The sequence below is a fragment of the Mercurialis annua genome, linkage group LG1-X (genome assembly GCF_937616625.2).
Source record: "Mercurialis annua linkage group LG1-X, ddMerAnnu1.2, whole genome shotgun sequence".
Taxonomy (NCBI): Eukaryota; Viridiplantae; Streptophyta; class Magnoliopsida; order Malpighiales; family Euphorbiaceae; genus Mercurialis; species Mercurialis annua.
This window is the reverse complement of record NC_065570.1, coordinates 42,240,486-42,261,683: the sequence shown is the minus strand read 5'-3', so window position 1 is coordinate 42,261,683 and position 21,198 is coordinate 42,240,486. Positions and strand designations below refer to the sequence as shown.

The 21,198-nt window shown below is 33.5% G+C and overlaps 2 protein-coding genes across 3 annotated transcripts; one reads left to right on the top strand and one right to left on the bottom strand.

Moving 5' to 3' along the window:
- Positions 1–7,940: 7,940 nt before the first annotated feature.
- On the bottom strand, positions 7,941–11,792 carry LOC126680354 (linamarin synthase 2-like). The gene is made up of 2 exons (XM_050375476.2): positions 11,166–11,792; positions 7,941–8,979 (listed from the first exon to the last, which is right to left on the bottom strand). Exons 1-2 carry the CDS (start codon positions 11,683–11,685, stop codon positions 8,024–8,026), a joined length of 1,476 nt encoding a protein of 491 aa, XP_050231433.1. The 5' UTR covers positions 11,686–11,792; the 3' UTR covers positions 7,941–8,023.
- A 2,193-nt stretch (positions 11,793–13,985) lies between these two features.
- On the top strand, positions 13,986–20,367 carry LOC126682736 (uncharacterized). Of its 2 annotated transcripts, XM_050378489.2 has the most exons (9): positions 13,986–15,948; positions 16,212–16,334; positions 16,415–16,519; positions 17,176–17,249; positions 17,317–17,381; positions 17,457–18,776; positions 18,840–19,106; positions 19,183–19,442; positions 19,519–20,367. In XM_050378489.2, the coding sequence occupies exons 6-9, from the start codon at positions 17,576–17,578 to the stop codon at positions 20,182–20,184; spliced, it is 2,394 nt and encodes a 797-aa protein (XP_050234446.1). In that variant the 5' UTR covers positions 13,986–15,948; positions 16,212–16,334; positions 16,415–16,519; positions 17,176–17,249; positions 17,317–17,381; positions 17,457–17,575; the 3' UTR covers positions 20,185–20,367. The 2 variants fall into 2 exon arrangements, with proteins under 2 accessions (XP_050234446.1, XP_050234452.1); XM_050378495.2 differs by lacking the exon at positions 13,986–15,948 and having other exon boundaries at positions 16,153–16,334.
- The last annotated feature ends 831 nt before the right edge of the window (positions 20,368–21,198 follow it).

The following is a 21,198-nucleotide window of genomic DNA, read 5'->3' as shown; positions in this document are numbered from 1 at the left end:
TTTCTCGAGTGTTATATTTTTCGGTGTCGCTATGTTTTTTAGGAATTAGTAGCCATCTATACTAACATTTTATGGTATTTATTGTGACATTTATTATATATTGTTAGAACATTTTTATAATAATATTTATTAAGTGTTGCAATAACTACTAATTTTCTATGGGTTAATTCCTAAAAAAATCACGAACTTTACACGAAGTTTCATTTTAATCATGACCATTAAAAATTGCCATTTAAAGGCACGAACTTTCATATTGTTTCAAATTCATCATTTCAGTGTATTTTTATTGACTAAATTCTTCACTAAACCATTAATGAAAGACCCAAATTATTATTCAACATCAAATCTTATTATCTTTCGGTTAAAGTATCTGGGATTAGGAATTTTTAGTCAGATAAAATACACCGAATTTTACTTTGGGGATAGATTTGAAATAAAATGAAAGTTCGTGCCTTTAAAGGACAACTTTTAAAGGTCATGATTAAATAAAAATTCGTGTAAAGTTCGTGATTTTTTTAGGAATTAATCCATTTTCTATTCCATGTACCATTTTTGACAAGTTTTATTAAATGTCATTGTTTGTATAAAAATGCAATATTTAATAAATATCACTTTGTAGATTTTAAGAAACGTCATTAGAGAATTTATTACAACATTTTATACATGTTGCTTAAACTATAAAAAATGTCATTTAAATATATATATATATATAGCGATATTTTGAAAATATTTTATCAAAGTGATATAATAACATTTAACAAATGCAATTTAAAATTTTATGTTGCTTCCTTTAACTGATTTATTACAACATTAGTCGAATGTTTCAAAAAATTAAAATTGGCTGTGGATAATATTTAGTAGACAAAATTGTATTTTACTGAAATTAATTACAATAACATAAAAAGTTTTAAAAAGAACAAATATAATTGTCATATAATGGATAATTCAAATACATATTTAACCAATTAAAATATTTATATAAACAATAACAATACTAAAAGCACCGAAAATATAATTCAAATTGTCTAAATATTGCTGCCTAATACTACAAAATCAAAGTTTGAATTCAATTTCTTGGGCAAAATCTGTCATGCGTGATTGTATCCTATACCAAATTAAGTCAAAAAGCAAAGTAAGAAATCATATCATTTAATTATTAATTATCAATGTGGGTATTTAAAGATTAAAGTATTTCACCTCAAATAGGGAATTCAGGGAACCTACTTGACACCTGAAATAGAAATACAATGATAAATTAATAGAATCGGCAATGATCGTAGGATTCATATTGTAAACAATATGCATATGATGAAGGTATTTAGGTTAGTATGTAATTCGAAATCAAACAAAATACAAAAATATATTTATAATAAGTATTTGGACATGATTAAAAAACTTACCTCTAAATTTTGGCCAGCACTACCACTATTGATATAGGTCTTCATAGTTTGCTTCAATTCACCAAGTTGCTCCAATACGTCAGTAAAATTCAATTTCAGTTCATCGTATTTGTTATTTATAGACACATTTTCTTCATTAGTATTTTGAAATTTATCAATTTTTTATTGTCTAAACATCGTTGGTGCATGTTACTCCAAATCCAATTCCACTTACACGTCCGTGTTTTTCCGGTCTGAGCACTTGAGATAAAGTGTGTCCTTTCTCGATCACGAAATTCTCGATGGAATCCTTTATTGATTCAGTTCCTACTTGAATCTCTTCAATTCTTCGCTGTATAAAATAAATCAGTTTAAGTTATTAAAACTATTGAGTTGTTTTTATAAGTAAAATAATAGCAATAAATTCACCGAGCAATAAAATTTAAATAAGAATATTACAATAACTATAGACGCTTAGTTTGATACTGACGATCCATCTTTGTGCCTATGATACTTGATAAATAGTTGAGCTTTAGATGGTAATTTTTCGGTTTGTTGACGCTTCAAGAAAACTACAACGTTGAACATAGCATAATGAAGAACGAATATACAATAAATATATTAACGATCATATAAAATGAAATATAACGTGAGATATAGCGTATACAAATATCAATTATCTTTGCCTCTGCCTGTCGAGTAAATGATATTGCGTCCGAAGTGTGAGACATTTTTATTTCTTGACGACTTCTTTTTCCATTTTCAGATTTGTCTATAGCACATAAAATTAAAACTAAGTTAAAAAATCAGTAATTAATTAACTTTTATTTTAAAAATATTGAAATAATGTCAAATTGAATCAATATAATTACCTGCCACTTTTCTGAATACCACCTAGCCACTTTTCTAAGTCAATATAAGTGTTTCCTTAGAAACCTTCTTTGGTAGAGATCCTCTGATTGACATCGGTAACAAATCTTTAATTAAAATATGACAGTAATGACTTTTCAGCCCTATCAATTTACGTTTTTTCATGTTCACACATCTTTAAATATTTGAAGAGTATCCATCCCGTATCTTAACATCTTTCAAAACTTTTAGAACTTTATCCTTCTCGGTTTGAGACATAGTATACATTGCTGGGGGCAGGACTACCTTTCCATTTCCCTTTTTGATTGGGTGTAATTCCTTTCGCAAACCCATCTTCTTCAAATCCGACTAGCCTTGAGATTATCTTTCGTTTTTCCTTCCAGATTCAACAGTGTGCTAATGATATTATCATGCACATTTTTTTCAATGTGCATCACATCAAAATTATGACAAACCAAGTTAAATTCCTGTAGACACCTATTTTTTGGACTGGTAAAAAGTGATAAGGAACTGAAGCGTCCAATGATGATTTCCAGAGAAATCTGTCTAGGTGACGGGCTTTCGATTTGCTTGTTGGAATCTAAGCAGGCGTAATCTGTGCACAGCTGCAAACTTGAAGGATTAAAATGCAATTAGGCGTAAATAGCCCATAAAAATCCAAAGAAATTGTAATCTAAGTCTAGAAACTGGACTAATTTCCATATCTTAGAAGTTTATGGGCCAATTTGCAAGTTTGACGGACTGAAATTGACCTTAACCAAACCTATAGGGCCCGATGAACCTTTTTTAACACTTTCGGGCACCAAAACGCACTTTTAGCAATAGTTTACTTAGCCACTAATCCTTAATACGAATTTAACTAGAAAAATAGAGTTTAAAGCTAGTCTTAACACCTAAAAACTTATCACTGCACACACTTTCACCCTAGAATATTCTAAAATGTTCTAGAAGATTCTAGGAAACCATAGGTCACTCCTAATCACAATAAATACAGCCTTAAGTCAGCCTGGCAAAAGGTGGCACACAAACCCTAAAAAATACTAAGCAGAATTCGGCCACAACCCTAGAATAGAAAATCAGAAAATCACAACACATACAGACACACACAAAAATCCAGTCCTGAAACACCCTAGTACGTGTTAATTCTCCAAGAACGCAGCGCAAGCACAAGATTCGAAGCCGAATTTCGCATCCACTTTGTTGGCAAACGAGCCAAGGACTCAGACCGGTAATTCTGAGGACCCTCTTATTATGTTCCTTTGATTTTGCCATAAATATGTGTAAGATTTCCATGATTGCTGTGATTATGTGCTTAGGATGCATGTTTAGGTAGTTTCAATATTTTTTCCATTAAAATTGTCGTGCTAATTAATTCGATATTTTCAATAAATTGCCATAAAATTCGATGATAGACATGTTAAATTATTGTAATTAATCATGTTTAAGCTCAAATACATAAATCCAATTAATTTAGAACTCTTAGAATGTATGTTTTTAGGAGATATTAGCTCGTTTTGCCATGAAAACTTCAAATTCGTACTTGCTGCCCAGAAAATAAATTTGTTTAAATGAGCTCTAAACACATAGATTATACGATATTTGAATTCCTTGTTCGATTTTATGCGGTTTTGACTAATTTTTCATGAGAAACGGAGTTGAAACGAGTGAGAACGAAGCAAAACAAAACGACCCCGGAACCTGCCGACGAAACGGCGCCACCGCCACTGAAACCGACGGCGCCACCAGAATAAAGTGGTTGCACCGCCACAATGAACTGCTGGCGCCGCCATATTAAACTGGCGCTGTGTTCATGTCTCCTCAGCTCCCCAAATTCGCTCCCAGATCCTCCAGACTTCAATCCGAACTTCAAAACGTGTTTCCGGGCTCATCCGGACTCTAAATCAGGCCTAGTTTGAACCCATACGTAGATAATTTAGTGTAGTTTGATATTCTGTAATATAACGGGCCAAGCCCAATGTAAAATGGACTTCGAAGTCCAAATATATAACATACTGTATAAACCTGGCCCACGAGCCCGAGGCCCAGCAAACCACCAATTTCCAGAGCCAATTCCAGGCCAACCCGAACTCGGAATCGACTCCGGATCAAACCAGTAGAACCAGATCGACGTGACGGGCAACTCTCATGATTTTCCGAAAGCCCATTCTGACCAGACCGATGGTCAAAACTCGCGCAAGTGCCAGGCACTCAAAGTCAACGAGGTTTAAAAGTATCTCTGACCCTGTATGTATATCCAACTGCCCCTGAGCATGCTAGCACTGTTTACTGCTTTCCAAAAGTATCCAAATATAATAATAACCGGTTAAAGGACTAATCACCTAAAATTGGCCCATTAATGCAATTTCAGCCCATCACTTAGACATCGGAGGACTAATACGAAAATGTAGTAACAGTTGTATAGGTTTTTCAAGACTCACCTAATAAAATCAACCAATCACACTTATACATCCGTTTTTAGGCTTTGTGCATGTAATTAATCCAAACCAGTCAGACTTATGCTACTTGCTAGAAACCTCTAAGGTTAGATGTATGTTTAGAAGTACATGCTACTTGCCTCAAATGCCAGTCCGGATCGAGTCATATGCGCGTCAAACGTGTTTACTGCTTTCATACATGTTTATTTGCAGCTTTCATATCATGTGAACTGCATATACTTTTGAGATGAGATAAAAAAAACGAATATGTCCAGAAAATAAAGTCGGTAACAGATAAGCCAAACACAAGAGTCTCGGGGAGGTCCTACTCCTTGGTCGGATGCATGATAGTCTTACCGGAGGCGAGTAAGGCTATCTAGTCGGTTAAAAGGCATTTCCTAGTTAAACTAGGTGGCGACTCCAATTTTCAAACCATTTCCAGATCGAGAAGTCAGCCATAGGCCTTGGGCGAGCGGCCCCCAAACCTCGCTCCGCTCAAAATTCCCAATAAGGCAAATTAAAAAAATGCTTCGCTTTTTCGATACTGATTCCTTTTGAACAATCTCACCATTTGCACTACTAATAATTACACTACCACTTAGTTGCGCTAACGCAATAGAGCCGGTAACTAGTGTTGGTCTTGGTCTCCATTCTTCTTGCCTATTAAAATCTTGCTTATCCCGTCTAAATTTTTGAGTTGAAGGCAAAAATACATGCTGATCAATAAAGCAATACTTTCCACCATTTTCCAACCACATTAAATGAATTCTAAAACCACAAGATGGACATGCGAATTTACTTTTAGTGTTCCATCTAGACAACATTCTGTATGCGGGGAAATCATTAATCGTCCACATCAATGCAGCTCGCATTATAAATTTCTCTTTCGAATGAGCATCAAATGTTTATATACCATTAACCCAAAAATCATTAAGTTCATCAACTAAAGGCTGTAAAAATGCATCAATTTTGTCTCAAGGCGACTCAGTTTTGTCTCAAGGCGAATCAGCAACGATAACATACTTGAAGGTTGTTTCATACATAACCAAAGTGGCAAGTTATATATGGTTAACAATACTGGCCTAGTGCTGTGTACAATGCTCATTGTATAAAAAGGATTAAACCCATCACTTACTAAACCGAGTCTAACATTACGAGAATCATTTGCAAAATCCTTATACCTGTTGTCGAATTCCTTCCATGCAGGAGAATCAGCAGGGTGCCTCAAATACACATCATCTTTACGATCTTCACAATGCCATCGAAATAAAGATGTTGTTTTAGAACACATAAACATTCTTTGAAGTCTTAGTTTTAAAGGAAACCACCTTAATACCATCTTTGGTCTTCTTTTTTTCTTTCTTTTCTTATGTGAAATTTCATCTTCATCATCATGCCATCAAGAAGCATTGCAGAATGAGCATCGTAGCTTATATACATCTTTCTTCAAGAACAACAACAATTTTTGGGACAAACATCTATCTTTTTTAATCCAAGACCTAATTTACTAATGAGTTTCTTCACTTTATAAGCTGATTTAGGTAGATTTTCACCCTCAGATAGTGTACTTCTTAACTCATCAAGTAGTCCTGAAAAGAAGTATTACTCCACCCTCCCATGCATTTTCTATGATAAAGGTCTAAAATAAATGACAATTTTCTATGTTTTCGACATCCTTCAAAAAGTTCTTCATCATTTTCCTGCAAAAAATCATGACATTTTTTAGCTTCTTTGCTCAACACATCACATTGAGGCCGATTATTTTAGTCTCCCCCTAAATTACAATTTGCTTCAAATTCTCTATTGTAAGCAGTTTATTCGATGTTTCTATATCAGGAAGCCATATATTGAATGTATTGGTTTAAATTTTCTTAAGCATTTGAGCTTGATTACTTAGAATGTGACTCAACATTTGTTGATGGTAACACTTCCCCGTGAAAATATCAACGAGTATAGCCTTGAGAATACTAAGAAGATAATCCATGACAACAATTCGATCTAATCAAAATACATTTACATATCCATTACACGGACATGCTAGTCGTCCATCCTCCGAAGACTTTAGGGCAAATTCAAAAGAAATACTCAGTTTCTTGTAAGTACTTTGTGCTCAATCTATCGCTTTCGAATATCCAAAATTTATCCATCATAAAAGTTCCTAAAATAAAAAAAAAACTACAATAAATCAATTTTATCAAATAAAAGATAATATATATCATTAAGAAGAAGGGACACAGCATAACATGAGTAAAAACATATAAGTTGATTTGTTTTATAATCCGGCTCATAAACCAGTTCATTTGTTTGAACCGACCGTTGAGCCAGACTTAAATTTTTACATACTGCATATAGCCGGCTCATAAGCTGGTTAATAATATAGAACCGTCCGTTGAGCCGGATGTTCCGTCCAATACGAAACTGAAACTGAGCTTATGATTCATCAATCAAACTTAAAATAATAAAGTGAAACAAATTGCAGTCAATTCAAATACAACCAAACAAAATATATTTATATTAAATTGATCTAAGTTCTTCAATTTTACGTACCTTCAATGGGATTGATAACTCAAAAATTGGAAATTATAAAAGAGCAACAAGAATTGGAACACAAACTTGAACTGCTGATATAGAAAATGATCAATAAATTGATATAAATTGTTAAAAGAGATCAAAGGAACTCCAAATTAGAAAAAAAATGTGAATTGAGAGAGACGATATGGAGAGGAAAGGAACACAAAGTGTTTTGTCATGTCGTTTGGGTTTTAATAACATATACCGTAAATGTTATCTTATGAAAAAGCAACGTTTACAAAATATGTTATAAGATAAGATAAAATTGTTATAATTAATAATTATTTTTAGTGTCATTTATATAAATCTCATTTAAAGATATGTTTACCATGTTAAGTAACGTTTCTAAAAAATACCACTTAAACAATGTCACAGTAGACTATTTTTCTTATAGTGTTAACCCCATGTCAGCCAAATCATATCAACAAATTTATCCACATCAGTGCGTGTTGTTTGCACGTTTCGAATGAGGGGTTAAATAGAATACAAAGAAAATAAAATGTTTAATTGAACAGAAAATTAGTTAGAAGTCGCAAAGAATAAAATGATATAATTTAGAGGTCAAATGATGTAGCCTAAAAACTAAATACGGATATATTTGGCTATACTCAAAAAAATGATGAACAGAACTGAAAAAAAATTGAAATTATGGTAAATTGAGCAGGGAGACATAATTATGAGTAAATAAGAATATTTTATTTAGATTCAAAACAAAAAAAGAACGTTTTACCTTATACAAAGATATTTAAGTTTTAATGTATCATATAATTATTTTCCATATTCCATTAATTGCAAATCAGAATGGAGAGCCTCTTTGATGAAGTTATTGAACTTAATATAAGATGATCCTCCATTATTTGTAGCTTCTTCTGCTTTTTTTTTCCACTCTAATGCCTTCATCTTCTTTTTCTTTCCACCACCTCCTTCCATCATCTCCTTGACAAGACCTTCAATCTCATCTCTCTTCACATCATTATTCACCTCCACACCATTTCCCCACTCAGTGCAAGCATATCGGCAGTTGGTCTGTTGATCGGCAAAAAAAGGCCAGCAAATTAAGGGCACACCATGACTCACAGCTTCCATAGTCGAATTCCATCCACAGTGTGTCAAGAAAACAGCAACTGATGGATGAGCTAGCACTTGATCTTGCTGACACCAACTCGCTAGCAAACCGCGGTCCTTTATCTCGTCGAGAAATTCTTGGGGCAAAATTGCAGAATCCCCATTTACTATATCGTTCCTGATTATCCATAAAAATGGGTGTTTGCTGTTCGCAAGACCCCATGCAAATTCTTTCAAGTGTTTCTCAGACATTGTCGTTACGCTCCCGTAGTTTACGTATACGACAGAGTTAGATTCTTGTTTATTGAGCCATTCGAGACAGTTCGAGTCTTCTTTCCATAAACTTGATGCAAATGATTTGGATTCATTTTCTGGCATGTGTGCCGCGAGCACGTTTAGAGGCCCTATTGTGTAAATTTTGCGAGGGAACTTGTTAGCCATTATTGCTTTTAAGACTTCATGTTCAAACTCATCGAATGTGTTGAAGATAATTGCAGAAGAGTTCAAGTCGTTGCAGGCTTCTGATCCCATGAAATCATACATTATTTCATCGTTTGAAGTGTTGATGAATGTTGGCATATCCTTCAGTCGAATGTTGGTCATGCCAGGAATCCAATCAATCAGGGTTTCACTTATGCCATTATTCAGAAAATCTTTAACTGAAACAGAAACAAATAATATCGACTTATCATTTATTTAAACTTTGAATGATATGATTGTTTTTATTTTTTTTATAATTGGAGAGGGGGAGCGCTTGTGGGAGGAATCGAACGCACGACCTAACAGTTTGCTGCCTAGCGCTTATAGCATTTGAGCTATAGCTTATTGGTATATGATTGTTGTTTAAAGGCTATGTTATATAGAAAACTTGTTCAATTATAAATTTTGATATTTCATTTTATTAGTGAATTTTTTTATGGAAATCCAAAAATCTTAAGCTATTGATTCAAAAATTGAATTTATCGGACCATATCAAGTTGTTTTATTGAAAAATTGTCCAATATTTCAAATTGAAGAATTTTTTTTATCATATTTTAAATTACCAAAGTTCATATTAAAGTTAAAAAAACATTAAATTTCATAATTAATTTTACAATGGTCTTGCAAATATATTCATTTTATGAATAAAAATTTTCTATAGCCTATACAGCATGAAAGTTTTTTAATTCAATACTTGGCAACCTAAGGGGTTGTCGCACCTATTTTCTTTTATTTTACAATTAATTGGTTAAATAGCTAGTTTAGTACTGGTTAATGAATTAATCTAGTAAATACATTTTTTTATGTTACTATTGTAATAATACAAATATAAATTTTTGATATTAAACAAATTAAATTAAGATACACCTTAACAATTCATAAAAAAAAAAAAAAAGATACACCTTAACAAAAATTTAGAAACACTCTTTTGCTAGATTTATCCTCTTGCCATTTCGTGTTATTATTGATTTGTTTATTGTTTTATTAGATGTACAATCAATATAGTCATTATTTGTAAATTACGATTTCTATCTATTATTGTATGCTTTTGTTGTATTCTTGATGGTTTCTCTCTCTTTTTCTTTTATAATTTGTTCTCTTTTTCGGCATAGTGCCTTCATATTCTTGACTCAAAAGCTTCCAAAATCATGAATAATTTATGATATAACCAAAGTTAAATAATACTGCCGGTTTTACAGTCATTTCTTGCTGTTTCTTATTTTAATTTTTGGCATTTCGGATTCTAACAGACTGAAAAAAAGTAGTCGATAAACAAACAATCTAATTTAAATTTAAGGTTAATATTAAAAAAAATCACGAACTTTACACTTTTTTTCATTTTAATCACGCAGTTTAAATTTTCTTATTTTCATGCACGAACTACTATTTTTTCTCAAATTCATACATGGTGCTGAGGTGACACTCATTCATTGGTGTAAAATGACCTCCACTCAACGAATTACACCAATGGAGTCGTGACAACTCAGCACTATGCATGAATTTGAAAAAATGTGATAGTTCGTGCATGAAAATGAGAGAATTTTAACTTCGTGATTAAAATAAGAAAACGTGAAAAGTTTGTAAATTTTTATGACATTAACCCTTAAATTTAATAATGGTAAAATAATTTTTTGAATTTTCTATAATATTAAAAAATTAATATTTAAAGTAATAAAATAAAAATAAAAATAACTAAATTGATTAATCATTAATTTCAAACGGTTTAATTAACCAGTATTGAACTGGCTATTTGTTCAATTAATTGGGTAATGAAAGGAAATAACAAATAAGTGTGAGGCTATCACGTATTGAATTTTTTTTCTTTATTTATTATGTCAGACAGTTGTAAGCTCATGGGGACAATTAGTATATTTGTTTTCATTTTTGATGTTTATTGAATTGGAAAAACAAATCGATATATCTAAAATAATAAGGAAATTGATTAATATATTTAGAACAAATTATTATTTCAGTTTGGTTAAGTGATTCTGTAATTTATCTTGATTATATATATGTAGCAAATAAATAATATAGTACAATAAATATATTTTAGCTTTATATATTATTACGATAAATTAGTCAATAATTTGATAAAAAATCATACAAATTAAGAAATATATATTATTATCGAATAACTTAAGTTACTCACTTATATTTTTTTTATATATTTATTTATTTTCTGTTAAGATATAGTTGATCGAAAGCATAAAAAAATTTGATAAATTAAACTGATACAATTTTTTATTTAGAATATATATATAAATTTCATCATAGCTTTAGATATATTAATTTGTTTTGCCAATTGAATTATCCCAGTGATCTAGTATGTATAAAAGAGGAGGAATAAAATGAAATCTGTATATACCTTTATATGGCATGATTCCTCTTCTTTCCAGTTCACAGTAGTGCAAATACGCCATGTAGCTGCAAGCTGAGGCAGTCCAAAACGTAACCCGTGGAATGTTCAACTCCTCGGCAGCTTTTATGCCGAAGCTCATGACCCCGTCGGAGATTACGCAGCTAACCGGAGGCACTTCCGATGACGATTCCGAGTTTAACTTCCTGAGTAGTTCTTTAAATGGTTCCAAACAAGTGTTTCTTGTCGAATCACACAATGATGGAACATCTTGTGTTGCATCAAAAGTGTCGGACGGTGGCGGCAACCCATCGGGTATAGTCTCGAATCGAAAATCAGGCAGACCCTTGACGGAATCGGGTCCTTTCGAGCGGATTAGTCGAGTATGGTTAAATTCAGTGTTGACAAAGGTTATGTGAAACCCCGTTGAGTGTAAAAGCTTGGCTAGTTGCATAAGAGGGTTAACATGACCTTGTGCAGGATAAGGAATGCATACTGCATGAGGCTTGGTGTTTCCAAAAGAACCCATTAATTTCTGAGCAAATTAGTGATATGAATTACAAATGTGTTGGGTTTAGAACATACAGAGATATGATATTTATGATTACATTATTGCCTTATGGGTTGGTTTGGCAATATTTTTTTAATACGTTATTGCCTTCCCTCTTGTAATCACGACAAGAAACGGATCTTGCATCTCATGATTCTTTGAGAAAGGAATTTCCACCTAACCACAAGTCTATTTATTTTAGGGCTAATAGTAATATAAATTTAAATTATTAGGAGCTGTTGTAATTTTATTCAGAATTTTAAATTGTTTATAATAATAATCTGAATTTATTAAACTATAGAATTTCATTTATTTATAATTTTTATGTCAAAAATAAATTTAAAAGTTATATTAAAATCTTAAATTTTTTAGTCAATTGAGCAAAACTAAAATAGATAGAAGAACTATCATTGATAAAAAAAAAAATTAATATCATTTAATTTTTAAATAGAAAAAATAAAAGTGTTAGTAATTATATGACATATATGAAAATCTATCTATATCTATATCTATATTTATATACTTATATAACGGAAGGCTCTCATTAATTCACATCGAATTTTCTCATTTTAAAAAAAATAGAATTTTCTCATTAATCAGTTGCTAACAAATAGAGTATTCTCATTAGTTTTAACTTTTTTTAGACCAAAATATTCCTTGAAACCAAAGTGGCATTAACTAAAGTTGCATTTTACCTTAAATTTTGTATAGCTAATGCCACAATAACTTAAATTTTGAAAGCGATGACGATTATTAGCGGTTTCTTCATGAAGGACAATTGAATTTGCCGCCACCACTTTTTCTTCAGTGCTGCCATTAAATTTCTGGTACTTTCTTTCTATTTTCATCACATGCATCTTCAGTTTCTTACTTAATTGAATATTTCTTTAATTAATTATCCTTCCCTTAATCAAAGAATCAATACCACCATGCCTAATTTTTAAATAATCTTGTTTTGTTTTTCAACTTTTACTTGCTTTTCATCAATTCTACTATAATTTTTCTTCCTTTTTGTAATTACAATATGATTTTCTGCAGTTTTGCTTGTTTCCTTAAAATTCTACATAATTTCCTCAATTTCCGATTACGTAATACATACCACTTCCTATGGAAAAATTTAAGGCTCCTTACAAATTTACCTCAAAAACAAAAATAATAGAATAATATACCTCAACACGGAAAAATTATGAAAAATACATCACAACTCTCTAGATATTATATTTTTACTCTACCTGACAAAAAGTTAATGATTTTACTCTAACCTATGGAATGCATGACCTGATATTTTTTTTATCTTTCTTTCTCTTTCCATTTTTTTTCTTTTTCTCTCTCTCTTCTTCCGCTTTTCTTCTTTTTCTTTCTTCCTTTTTTCCCTCTTCTTCCACTTCCTGCATTTTTCACTTTCACTTTTTTTTATTTTCCGTCATCTTCAATTTTATAATTTTATTTTAAAAATTTTCAATTATTTACGTATCATTATTTTTTATCTCACAATTTGATCTTTCAGATCTAGATCTAAAAAAGCAGCAGTGATATTATCATATCGGTATCACAAATTTTTTCATAATATTATCATAAAAGCAACAGCGACATTATCATCTCAGTATCATAATGTTTTTATAAAAAAATTATTTTTCATACGTTATCATACTATTTTCGTTAACTTTGTCATACTATTATCATCTGTTTTTATAAAAATAATCATAACATTATCATAATATACTTTATCATAACAGTATTATAAAAAATATTATCATAATATTATCATGACGTACTTTATCATAGCTGTATCGTAACCTTTTATCATTAACCTTATCATACTATTATCATAACATTATCATAATAAACTTTATCATAAGAATATCATAAAATATTATCACAACATTATCATAACGTACTTTATCATAACTATATCACAATCTTATCATACTATTATCATAAACCTTATCATACTATTATCATAATCGTATAATATTATGATACTGATATGATAATATTATTGATGCAGACATGCTAACGTTAATGATACCTATATGATAATCGAATACTTTTCTTGATAGAAAATAGTTTTTCTCTACAGTGTTATGATAATGATATGATAACGTCATAGTGATAACAATATGATAATCAGACGCTGTTAGTAATTATGACATATATGAAAATCTATCTATATCTATATTTATATACTTATATAACAGAATGCTCTCATTAATTCACATCAAATAGAATTTTTTCATTCTAAAAAAAAATAAAATTTTCTCATTAATCAATTGCTAACAAACAGAGTATTCTCATTAATTTTCATTTTTTTAAAACAAAATATTCCTGCAAACCAAAGTTGCAGGAACTCCTTCTACTGTTGCCGTGTCAACCAATGATAGGTTGTACACTTGAATATATACAATTCAATAAAAAGGTACAGCTTTAACATTATATTTTATATAGGATTTATTTAAATAATTTAAACTACTTTTTTATTTTATCTTTTTAAAGTGGTGTTACTGGTGTTTTGCGTTTTTGTGAAAACCGTAAAAAGTGTGTGAATGCGGGCGTGTCAGGAAGTAGATTCCAAATTGTGAACTTAACTTCTGAAAAAGCGATTGGGGTTTGGTTAAACTTATTACAAGTACTCTAAAAAATTAATGCTGAGAACTTGAATGAAAATAAAGAAATTCAATCGTAAAGTTCTTTACTGATTGAAAATTGAGAATACAAAGTGTTTATGAGTTTTTACCTTTGGTCTGGTTTTTGTTGGATTTGATCGGAGGCCAAAATTGTTCTGCTTCCTTCTTATTTATAGCCCTTTGAAAACTATTGCTTGAGTTTTGCTCTTCATCTGCCCACTATCTCCACCACGATGCCTTCCACTTTCAGAACTGTCTTGCTTCTAGAAAGAACACGTGGGTTTCTGGCTTCTGGGCTTTTCACTTCCGTCATCAATATTATGGGCTTGGGCTTTTAATCTTGGACATCAATTGTGGACTTCTAACCTCTTGGATTTAATGTTTTAATTGCTTGGACCTTCAAAATTTAACCTCTGAAATCATCTTCTGGTCAAAGGTCTAATTTTGGTTAAAACCTCTGAAATTCATAGTCAAACCTCTGTGATTAACTTCTGAAAGTAATCTTCAAGGTCAAATTGGTCAAACCTCTGAAATTCACGGTCGAACCTCTGAAATTAATCTTCTGAAATTAATCTTCTGTCAAAGGTCAAATTGGTCAAATCTCTGAAATTAATGGTCAAACCTCTGAGATTAATAGTCAAACCTCTGAAATTCACCTCTGTCAAATGCATTAATCTTCTCAAATGCCGAATCTTCTGAAATCAACTTTTGAAATTATCCACGTAGCTTTTCTATTCTTTTAAAAGAATTTGTGCTTTTATGGCCTTTTGGCCATATTTTTAATTTTGGTGCAAACAATGCCCCATATATAATTGGCTTTTTAGGAATAAAGCCATTTATATAAATTCTTTTAGCCAAAATTTAAAAATTTAGCTTTCACCATGATTAAACCTAAGGTTTTATTTTTTCAATTTGATAAGGATTTTTGGAAGGGAGAAAATCCTTTATGTGATTGGAATTTAAAAATTTCAAGCATTGACCAAAGTGTAAAAAGTGAAAGAGATTTTAAAAAATCAAAACAAATTGCAATCTTCTTCTTCCCCAAAAATATTAGAGTAAAATCCTAATCTCTCAAAAATTAAAATTAATTTGTCTCAATCTACTCCAATCCACAAGCAAAACATGTCACAAATTAGAGATGGAGAAGACCAAGAGCCACCGATCACCACCACAAACCGGGCGGTCAGCAGCTCTCAACCGGAGAGCAGCGGTCCGGCTTCTCTTCCATTCTCGGCGGATCCTCTTCTCAGCTCAGCTGCTGTTTCGGCCGGGATTCTCCCATCGGTAGCAGGTTTTTCACAGGTGGCAGCAGATCCGGCGGCCCCAGTTCTCCCGGCGGCGTCCAACAGCTGGCCGCTGCAGGCTTCTTACGGCGGCGTCCCTCTGCACGTTCCGAGCAGTACCGCGACTGCTCCTTCCAACATCAGTCCGCTCAGCCAAGAGTTCGACCGGTAGCAACCTCCCAGCGACCAGCGGCAGCAGCCCTCCGGTAACCAGCAGCAGCAGTGGGTCTGCTCTCCTCCCCCGCAGCTCGGCAATGACCCTATGCCAGAAGCAGCGAACGGCGGCCCTTCTCTCTCGGTAGCACCAATTCCGGCGGGCAGCAGGTCTTCGGCAGGTGAGTTGTCTCTTCTTTTTGTTTTTGTTTTTCTTTATTTAATTAATTAATGAATTTGTTTTAGGCAATAATGCAGTAATTTAGACAATGATTGTATAAATTTTCTAAATGATTTTCTGTTTTGTTTATTGGTTTTTATTAAAAATTAGGATTTATTTTTCCAAATTTCTCACCAATAAGGCCAGTAGATTTTGACATCGTGCATCGATAATTTCCTCTGGCATCTGACAAGCCAGCTGTCTTTTATTTGTCTGATATAACAGTAGCTACTCCTTTTGAACTTAATTCGGCTTCTATTCCGAATAAGGTGTGTGTGACTCCCAAAGAGTTACACTGTTCTCCTTTAGCAACCAATCCTTTGCAAAAAGACCTGTTTTAGTCTACAGGTAAAAACTGAACTTCAAAATCCTTTAGAAATATTATGTCTCATTTTCAGTTTTGCTGAAGTGTTTGCTATCTTTAATAGGTTCTCTTGCTTTCAAGAATGCCATTTTTTTCTGAGTTTGCGGCAAGTAAGCCAGCTTTTAACTCTTCGCCATGATAACCAATTCCACTATTTTAATAGGTGTAGGTAAGTAAACTTGTATTTCACTTATTATTTACGTTTGTTTTGTGGATTGGTTGGTTGGAATGTTTTATATGCAGGTATTCTGTAAATAGTTTATGGTATCCAATATGAGATTAGAAATTTCACCGAATTTTTTTTTTGTGAGGTCAGCTAGAGTTTTTAGCCTGTATACATCACAAAATCTTTAAATAGTTAGGCTAAATGTAATTTTAAGGTCGTTTGATATATAGGCCTAAATTTATTACTTAGCTTTCACAAATCTCATTCGGTTCACATTAACTATTTTAAATTTTACCTTGGCTATGCAATTGGTTTGTTGAAATGTTTTATATGCAAATCTTTTGTAAATAGTCTAAGATACCTGAATATTGTGCATATTTTCCTTTTTCATTTTGTGAGTTCAGCTAGAATCTTTAGCCTGTATACATCACAAAATCTTTAGGTAACCATGCTAAATGTAATTTAAGGCCGTTTGGTATTTTAGGCCTAAACTCATTATCTAGCTTGTACAAGTTTATTCAGTTCTTTTTAATCCATTTTACTATTCAAATTGGCTATGCAGTTGGGTGAGATTAATAAAAACCAATTACTTGCTCAAATTAGCCAATTTCAGATGTTTTCATTTTTTACATTCTAGAGGTTAAACCTTGTACTTACAGGATCTCGAGCTTTAATCATTCTGATTTCTCCTCAACTTGCGGCACTCCCCAACCGAAAGCAAATCATTGAAAAGGTATTTCCTATGACCCTTTTCTTTTAAAAGTCATATTTTGAGTCTGACCAAAATTTGTTTTCTCCAGGATTTCTATTCACAGATTCTGGATCAGGATCTTCTTGCCCCTTTCCCTCCTTACATCCTCTTCAAGTAAGCCTTTACAATAAGTTTTTCTCAAATGTTGCATCATAAGCTTATGTTGATTCTGACCAAATATTACTGCAGGAATACTTCCTTGGTGCCTAACTCCAAGCACGGTCTTATTATATGAGGGATTGGCAACAAGAGTGTTCCAGAAGATCCTCCATTCCCAGTGCAGAAGACAGATTCATTATTAGTGAATTATGAAGCTAAAGATATTACAAGACTCTTTAGTTGGAAATAAGTCATGGCCGCGGCTAACTACCGGATGGACATTTTGGATAGCCCGCTTGCGACTTTATTTTAAAAGAGATTGGGAAAGGCTTGGCTTGCTTCAACTGATAAGAATGAGTGAACAAACTTTTGACTTCCAGCCTGGTATGTGTAGGTCATTTCTTCGATATTGGAGTTCCTCTGCCAATTCCTTCCTTTTCCCTTGTGGTCCCATGTCTGTTACTCTGAAGGATGTCTTTATGCTTACCGGACTTCCAGTTATTGGTTTTGATGCTCCTTGTTTATTTGAGGTAGACAATAAACAGTTGTTTTCTTGTCCGGACTATCAAAGCTACAAGGCATGCATTGAGAAGTGGTGTAGAAGAATGGAGACCCCTTCTTCGCAAGAACACACAGAGTTTTTATGGGTTCTCATCTGTAAGTTTATTTTATGCACCCCTTCTGCCACTCCTACAAAGGAATCTCTGAGGTTGGCGAATAAATTGGCCAATGAGACTTTTGTGGCTCTAGGGTCTGTATTTCTAGGTGCTCTTTATCATGCTCTTCAACAGTGTGTTACCAACAAGCCCTTAGCCAGATTAGGAGGTCATATGTGGTTGTTACAGCTGTGGATCTTTTCTTACTTTCCTGAGCTCAAGGGTAAAGTACCAGGTCCTCTTCGTATGACCATTGCGGATCTTTTGGAGGCAAAGTGTTGTCTTGAGGAAGGTGCGGTTTTTAACTTTTTGGGAGCTTTGACTACTAGAGAGGCATCTGCCATCTCATTTTTTGACCTCCCTCATCATATGCCTCTTTGGATGTCTATCTTTTCTGGTCACCGCAGTGCCCTTCTCTTGGTTAAGAGAAAGCTTCTTTGTGCTTTCACCACTTCCAGAGTGTTGTTTGTGGGAGGATCCCATGCTTTTTCTACTCGCTCTTCTAGCCAACATCTTGTGTGGAAGATATATATGAGTAGTCGTTGGAGTAGACAGTTTGGGATTGGTCTTGCCCAGATCCATCCTTTCTTGGTCCCTTATGCTACTGTGACTGAGTGGACTAAGAGTGTTGTGGAAAAACTCTTAAATATGCAAATTTACTATCGTTGTCCTTTAGTAGAGAATTTGTCCACTCCACATGACTTTGCTTCTTGGTGGACGGAGCGGTTCCAATTGATCCGCTCCATGCGTGCAGGTAATAATCTCAATTCTGCACTTCATCATTTTGCTTCCATGTCTAATTTTCACATCTTTGCAGCCTCAACCCCTAAGAAGTCTAAGGAAAAAGCTAAGAGAAAGAGAAATGATTCCTTTTCAGAATCCGCCGAATCTTCTGAAAAATCTTTTGAAAAATCTTTTGATGTTGATGAACCTTCTGAAAAAATGAAGCGGCCTAGGCGTTCCGAGAGAATGGTGAAGCCGGTTAGGAAGGTTGATGGTCCAATGCTTGATCCTGATACTGTAATTTTAGATGATGATGACACACCGTCCTCTCCATCTTCTTCTATACGAGAACTGCTTTTTGGTAATTTTAATTTTCTTATATTTCTTTTTCCTTTCCATGATCCATCTACTTAAATGTCGTTTTTTTGCTGATGCAGATGCTGCATATGATAAGGAAGAAGAAATCAAAGGCATTGACACAGAAGTTGCCAATGATGATGCAGATGCTGCATATGACAAGGAAGAAGAAATCAAAGGCATTGACACAGAAGCTGCCAATGATGCTGAAGATGGTGAAGTTGCTGAAACTGTAGGAGAGCATCAATCTGCAGCCTCTGTTTCGAATTCTTCAGGTGCCGCTATTGCTCCTTCAAGTGCCACTTCCAGTTCTTCAGGTGCCACTACCTCTTCCTGTGAGGTAAGTGCATGGCTTTTAATCAAAATTGTTTTAACCATTGCTATTGAACTAACCCCTTCTCAATCCAATTTTTTAGGAACCTATATCACAGATCAAGAAGCTCTCTTCAATCCTTACAGAAGAAGAAGATTTGGTGGATTTGAGCTTCTTGGATGAGATGGCTGCCCCCGAGGCTGGTGCTTCCTCGTTTCCTCTTCCGGGCGATGTCCATAAAGCCCTTTCTGCAGTCAAGCAAGTTCTGAGTCAACATATTTCTACCATCACAGATCCTCAAAAGGAGGAACTAGTTTCTTCTTTCAGCATCTTGCGCCGTGTTCCAGATTCCATTATTACTTCTGAGGTAGAGAATGAGATTCTTGATTTGCTGAACTTGTGGAGGTCTAGTGTGGAGGTCGAGCGCAGTGACCTTCCAAAATTGGATTCCTCCAAGGCAGATAATGCCTTGTACTTGTCTTTGGGATCCGAAAAGCGAGAAGTGACCGAGAAGATTCGGGACATTGAAGCTAAGGGTGAAGCATTTGAAAAGGAAATTCAGAAGCTGGAGGAAGCCATTGACGCCTTGAAAACCCAGCAACTGGAACTCTTAGAGGCTTGCAAGCCTCTAACTACGAAGTATCAAGAGATTGTCTCTCAGTTCCAGCCTCTGCATGTTATCATCCGAGAAAAAAGGCATGATATGACCATATGGGTCAAAAATTGTGCTAAGGCTCGCCAGGACAAAACAGATTGCCAGTCCAAGTAGGTCAAGTTGCAGCAGCTTTTCTCGGATTCACTTTCTACCTCCATGCCTCCATCCTCTTCCCCTACAACAACAGTTCTTTGATGAAATTTTTTTTTTACTTGAACTGTTTTTAGGATGGCTTGTTTTTAGACATTGTGACCTTTTTTAGACCAATAGGACTTTTCCTTTGGCTTTTCTTTTTATATGATGACATATTTTCATACACGGTCTTTGGCCAGTATCTGCTTGTTGTGACACAACACTTTCACATATTTTCACTTGTTCATGCATTGCATAGACGCCATACAAGTACTTTTTAAACTTCAAATGTATGTCTTGGTGTGAAGATGGTTTTGTCGCCATTTGTTTGTTTTTTGTGTTCCACACCGAGGTTCACTTGCAGGTACAGCCATGCATTGCATTTACTATGTTGTTTCACGAACAAAGCACATATGTCACTTACAGCCATACATTTGCATTATGTGGCCGTTTGTTGTTGTTGGTTTATCCTCTTTGAACTTTTAGCTTTAGGTAGCCAAAAGTAGTTAGAAAATCGAAAGGTTTTAGAGAGGTCATGGAAAATTTGTCAGGAGTTGTTACCTTTAGGAATTTATATTTTAAATGGTCTTTTCAATTAGGTGACCATTTTTCAAACTCTTCTAAGTGGTCAAATTAGTTTTTAGACCAACTTAATTTTCATTTCTGAAAATGGCTAAAAGCCATTAAATTACAATTTTCAGCTGAGACATTAATGACAAATACTAGTTTAGCCTAAAATAGCCAAACCTCTGACTTTGATAATACATTTGGCTAAAAGCCATCTGTTATAACTCATGTACTGATAATAAGAAAAATTATTAAGCAATCTACAGTACATGTTTGGCTAAGAAGCCATTAAGTCATTTCTAAATAATACTTCTCCCATATGGTGGGAGTGTATTTCTTCAAATATTTTCCATTAATGAACTTGTTGTGAGGTTCCCCTTCTAGACTCGATAGCTAGTATGCATTTCTCTTTATTACTCTGTGTACCAA